The sequence below is a fragment of the Galeopterus variegatus genome, unplaced genomic scaffold, assembly GCF_000696425.1.
Source record: "Galeopterus variegatus unplaced genomic scaffold, G_variegatus-3.0.2 Scaffold10560, whole genome shotgun sequence".
Taxonomy (NCBI): Eukaryota; Metazoa; Chordata; class Mammalia; order Dermoptera; family Cynocephalidae; genus Galeopterus; species Galeopterus variegatus.
In genome coordinates, this window is record NW_007736671.1 from 19481 (window position 1) to 25826 (window position 6346).

Below are 6346 nucleotides of genomic sequence, written 5' to 3' on the forward strand. Positions count from 1 at the left end.
TACAATGATAACATCATGCTGATAGAGCAGTTGCTAGAGTTTTAGAGGCCTTGTTAAAATACATGTGCTCCTATGGGCATGAAATAAACCCTATTAAAATTCAGGAACTTGACACTTTGTAAAATTTTTTACAGGTTCAATTCTCAGGGGCATACTAAAACACCCCTCTCCAGAGTGAAATTTACAAAGAAAGAGGCACAGTGTCTTGGGAGGCCTCTTAAAGTTTTGGAGGCAACATATTCTATGGCTGGGAATATTGCTTCAGCTTGTATACCAGTGGCACAGAAGTCTGCCAGCATTAATTGGGATGCATGACAGGAAAGGGCTCTGCAGCAGCTCCTATTTGCAGTACAAGCAGCCCTGTTGCTTGTGACACATAATAGAACAGATATCACGATGCTGAAAGTTGTCATGGCGAGAAAAGAAGCGGTATAGAGCGATTACAAGCCTCAGTGGGAGATTAACTCAGGTCCTGGATTCATGAGCAAGTCCATGCCATTCATTGCAAAAAAACCCTTACATCTTTGGGGTAACTGCTGCTGGTCTGTTTATGGGCCCCGATCAAGGAGTGCTTGCACAAAGGGCATCATCTGGCCATGAATCATGTAGCCATGCATCCATGAGCTGGATCCTATCAGATTCTCTAATAAATGAAGTCAGACAAGCATAACAGCAATCTGTCATATGATGAAATTGGTACGCTTGGATTGAACCCAAGCAGAACCAAAAGACATGGGTAAACTATAATTCAAATATATATGAATAGAAGTTTTCCTTTCCTACCTCCAATGCCACTCCCATTGAAGTAATCAATGTCGGCAGGTTGGTGTGTATCCATCATAGTTCTCCCTGTGTTCATAAACACATGCATATACATGCACATTTTAATTATTATATAGGTTTCACCTTTTAAAAAATGTGATTAGGGCTGCACATTGATCTACAACCTGATTTGTTTTCATCTAACAGTGACTGTATACAATAGTTCTCTCCAGGTCAGTCCATGAATACCTAATTAATTATTTTTATTTGCTGCACAACATTTCACAGAAAGAATATATTTTCCTAATGATGGCTATTCAAGTTATTTAATTTTCTTTGCCACTACACATAATGCTGCAATATATGTAATTTTATGCATTGACCTTTATATTTCTGTGGCCTAGATTTTTAAAGGAGGAGTTTCTGAATTAAAAGCCACATAAATCCATCATTTTAAATGAAAACTCTCAAATTATTTTTTTGAAAATGGAGGCATTCACACTATCAGCAGTAAATAATGAGTGTACATAGCAATATAGCCAAATGGCGTCACCATCATTGAAAACTATGTTTCATCTGCATTGAAAGATACTGCATTAGCATTTTAATTTTTTCTTCTTTACTTAACCAAAAATGATGTTGAACATATTTTTATATATTTCTGGCAATTTGTATTCCCATTTTTGTGAATTATCTGTTCATTCATTAGCCCATTTACCTATTTTATTAGTAGTATTATGAATTTTAGTTTGTGCTTTGAATATTAGGTACACTACCTCGTTGTTTGGCACATGTAAAGTGGTATTTTCTCTCATTTTATTATTTCCCTTCTAATACTGTCTATGGGTTTTTGATCATTCCTTCATAACTTCTAGTTTGCATTTCTGGATTAGAAAATATTCACACACTGAAAATTGCACAAACATTCACTTACGTTTTCTTCTACTATATTTTTACATTTATATCCTCAATCAATTTCTATATTATTTCATCACCCCCATCATGTCACAGAGAACAAGACTGAGGCAAAAAAATACTTGAGAACTTCTTCATGTTTAAAATAATCTGTGAACCAGCAGAACCAGGACTCACATGCAGGATCTGATTCCCAGTCCAGTGTTCTTTCCATTATATTTTTTCACCAACATCTGTGGTACAACACAAATAAAGTCCTATTTTACATACTTATTAGAAAGTTTTTCTTTCCAAACTTTCTCCTGAATGCATCTTTCACCTCCTTGTTCCTTAAGCTGTAAATGAGGGGGCTCAACATGGGGATTATAACAGTGTAAAATAGAGAAATCACTTTATTGATATCCAGGGAGGAGCCTGAGCTAGGTTGAACATAGATAAAGAAAAGAGTCCCAAACAAGATGCAGATGGCTGTCAGGTGAGAAGAGCAGGTGGAGAAGGCTTTCCACCTCCCATCTGCAGTCTGGATCTTTAAGATGGCCACCAGGATGCAGACACAGGAGACCATGATGATCAGGCCAATGAGTACTCCTATAGCTCCAGCCACAACAAAAAGCACCAACTTATTGATCCAGGTGTTGGCACATGCTAAGGAAAGCAGCGGGGAAATATCACAGAAAAAGTGATTGATGACATTTGGACCACAGAAGGGTAGGCGAAAGGTGAGAACTGAATGAGTCATGGTGCTTATAAGAGCCATGGTATAGGGCCCTATAACCAGCTGAACACAGACTCGATGGGACATAATGAGTGTATACAGCAGGGGCTTACAGATGGCCATATACCGATCATATGCCATGAAAGCCAGGAGGAAACACTCAGTTGCCACAAAGAAGCCAAAGAACCACATCTGAACAGAACAACCCATGAAGGAGATGGCTTTTTTCTCTGCCAACATGTCACGCAGCATCTTAGGAGCGATGGAAGAGGAGGAGCAAATGTCTACAAAGGACAAGTGGCTAAGGAAAAAGTACATAGGAGTGTGGAGTCTGGGATCAATAAATATGAGAGTGATCATCCCCACGTTACCCCCCAGTGTGACGAGATAAACAAAGAGAAGCATGACAAAAAGGACAATCTTCTGATGAAGATGATCTGTAAGGCCCAAGAAAAGAAATTCGGCCACTGCTGTCTGATTCTTATCCTCCATTGGTCAGTAGTAATCTGTCCTAAGAAAGGAAATAATAATTTTTATTACAAGAAATCAATTATTAACAGCTACAAATAATATTTTAAGCCAATGAAAAATTATTTTAAACAATTCTATAACAGACAATTGTGAAATATTGTTGAACGGGGAGATAATATTCCTAAATACTGTGTTTGGGCAGTTGTGCAAAACTTCTGTGTAAACTTGGGCAGTTTACCCTCGATCTCTTTGGATTCTGTACCCTCTCCCATCAAGAGTCCAACTACATGATCTGAAACTCCCTAAGATTATAAAATTCTATTTGAAATGAGAATCACTGTCCACATTTTATCTTGCTGTATAATGTGATTATAAAACCCATTTAGGAATACCCTTCGTGGGAATACAGCAAAAACCAATGAGATGCTCAGATCCTAACATTAGGCACTAGGGAAAGGCTAAGCAGGGGAGCGCCTGTTTTAGTGGGAATACAGCAAAAACCAATTAGATGCTCAGATCCTAACATTAGGCACTAGGGAAAGGCTAAGCAGGGGAGCACCTGTTTTTACTGAATGATCAGTAACAACCTAATGTTATGAAGACACAAATCATATATGTGTGTATCAGTCTATTCCCTACTCCACCTTCTAAAAAGATGTAAAAAGATAGTATGCACACTTTACAAAGAGGTTGCTCATTCTGAAGATTACTAGAAACAAATGAGAGTGGTTTATAGTCCTAAATATCTGCCCTTGAAAAGAGAGAATAGATTCCCCCTATGACAAATGAGAAATCAAAAGAGGCATCAAGAACCAAGAGTATAAGATGTCAGATGGAGAACAAATGACAGGGGATAGAAATTTCTCCACACAATTTCAATAAAGGGATATGATTCATGGATGGAATTGAGATTCCCTGCATTTGAAATCAAGTAATTGGGAAAATGTTGGATGGCACCTTCTCATGGAAATTGTATAGAAAATTAAGCATCTGTTGAGCTAAAATAATGTAGAATTATTTTACATAATTTTTCATATTTTATATAAATTTATTTTAAGTCATTTATCCTGAAATCTGTCTGGCAATATCAATTATAATAATAGCATATGTGAAATGTCAAGTGCTTAATATTTAAGCTGGGAAAACCCTCAAGAAAACATTTTTTTGTCACTCATTAGTGAAGAGAGAACAAAGAAAAACTTTAAAATTTCTAGAAGAATACTATTATATAGGACAATTTATATGGAAAAAATCTAGTCTATAAAACAATCACTTCAGTTAATGTCCTCTGTAAATAAAATAAAATAAAAGCAATATACCACTCTAGTTATTCAATAATTAATATGTGAAGCTCAATATATACTATTTTAAAATAATTAATAAGTAGTGACTGCAACTATTCAGTTTAGGATTATTTTATCATTGTCACAATTCTTTACTTAATGCTATGTAGAGTGTATTTTCCCAGTCACAAGGACTATTCTAGGCTAATGTTAGGAGCATTATCCATTGCAGAATGCTTTTGTTTATGCTGTTCCAAATATGCCAAGGCAGGTATATACGAATAAGGGGCAGTACAGACTGCTTCGAGTTTTAGTCCAATTACTATTTATTTATCTGAATGTAGTTTATTTTGAGTCTTCTCTAAAATGAAGAGAATGATCTTTATGCCTTTTCAATGTCTAACATTCTGTGGTCTTAGAATTCTTCATGGACATTATAGTATCTCTCTCTTTTTTCTTTTTTTTAACAGGATTACTTATTTATTTTTAATTGACAAATCAAAAGTGTATATACTTCTTATGTACAACATGATGTTTTATATATATATAATAGTGAAATGGCTAAATTGAGCTGATTAACATGCATTACCTCACATACTGATCATTTTTTGCAGTGAGAACACTTGAAATCTACTCAGCAATTTTCAAGAATGCATTACATTTGTCATTAACAACATCTTATATTATGTGTGTGTGTGTATGTGTGTATACACACAAAAAAAAAAATAACCAGGAAATTTAGTTCAAGAAAAGTTGCAAAAACCAATTTGTTTAATATCATAAAGTTGGGAACAAAATGCTGAAGTCTGCCTTATTTAGAAAACCAGGGGTGGGAGAATATGTCCCCAAAGTTTAAACTCATCCTGATGTTTCTCTACCATATTTCAAAACTGTTGTATCATCCAAAATGCAATGTACTCACTTCTTTAAGTATATCTTTCATATATTTTCTTTCACTGCTTCAAAGTAAATGATCACACAAACAAAGAAACAAAACACAAAGTAAATGATCATTCTCTGGAAAAAAGGATGGACGATTCAACTTCTTTAAATGGTGGTAACATCTCCCAAGAGGCATGATTTCCTAGGCGGCTGTTGAAAAAGAAAAATCTTCCATTTGGATGAACCTAAGTGTACAGACATATTCCTTGACCTGCACATTGATTCACATATGGCACAGAATAAGGGACATTTTCTTGAGAGTTTTGAATAATTTAGAGCCAGGTCCCCAACGAACTTAAACCTCAGGAGTTTACACCTGAAGGGACAAAATTAAGATGATCTCTGTGGCATTCAGTCCAAGTATCATTTCCAATCTGTGTCTTTTCTCAAAGAGAGGATTTCTAAGAAAACTGTGTGTGTGTGTGTGTGTGTGTGTGTGTGTGTGTGTGTTCCCCTTTGGAATCTTCCTTGCCAGAGAGAATGCTCTTTTCCAGCAGTGGATAGATGCATTGTACAGCTGCTGGGGAAAATGCCAAAATAATTTTCTCATAAGGCTGTTTTGTCCTTGAAGTATTATTTTGTCTTTGAAACAATATTTGCTTGTTACACTAGTCACTACTTGACTTTTGGCTTCTGTAACTGAGTTTGCTTATCTGCCTAGACCACATGAATTTTGAGAAATGAAATTTACTGCTATGCTAGCCTTGTAAATGTGTTGCCTATAAAAGCTTTGTAAGACCTGAGCTCAGGGTCCAGATTTCCAAGCATTAGCTTATCTGGGCCCACTGTAATAATAAAACACCTGACTTTCCAACCCTCTGTGTGCCGACTGTTTCTTGGTCCAGTCCATTTCCATATCACAGCCAGAACCAACTGGGGATGAAAGGGTTTGCTGCCTGGAACCTGGATCCCCATCATCTGGGTGTAAATCTCAATTCTACAGCTATATTGGCTGTGTCACATTGAACACGTTTTTAAACTTGTCTATGCATCCTTCCCTTAATCTCTAAAATAAACAAGAATTTCTACCTCACAAAAATGCAGTTTAATAACATTTAAACTACTTAAAGGAGTGTCCAACAGAGAGTAAGTATTCATTAATGTCACTTATTAGGGACTTTGAGCTTAGTTGGGAAGATAACACCTAGACATTAAAACAAAACAGCAGTATAAAGCAGCACTTGTTTACGTTTAGGCACAAATTTAAAAAAAGAAAATGTGAGTTGGAGTAGATGAAAAAAGTTTCACGGAAGAAATT

At 36.0% G+C, this 6346-nt stretch overlaps 1 protein-coding gene across 1 annotated transcript; it reads right to left on the reverse strand.

Annotated features, from left to right (window-relative positions):
* Window positions 1-1939: 1939 nt before the first annotated feature.
* LOC103610078 (olfactory receptor 5G3-like) lies at window positions 1940-2884 on the reverse strand. The gene has a single exon (XM_008594318.1). The coding sequence runs from the start codon at window positions 2882-2884 to the stop codon at window positions 1940-1942; it is 945 nt and encodes a 314-aa protein (XP_008592540.1).
* Window positions 2885-6346: the final 3462 nt, after the last annotated feature.

What these genes read in the sequence shown, in the direction of transcription:
- LOC103610078 (XM_008594318.1), bottom strand. Translation starts at nt 2,884, where the DNA reads ATGGAGGATAAGAATCAGACAGCAGTGGCCGAATTTCTTTTCTTGGGC.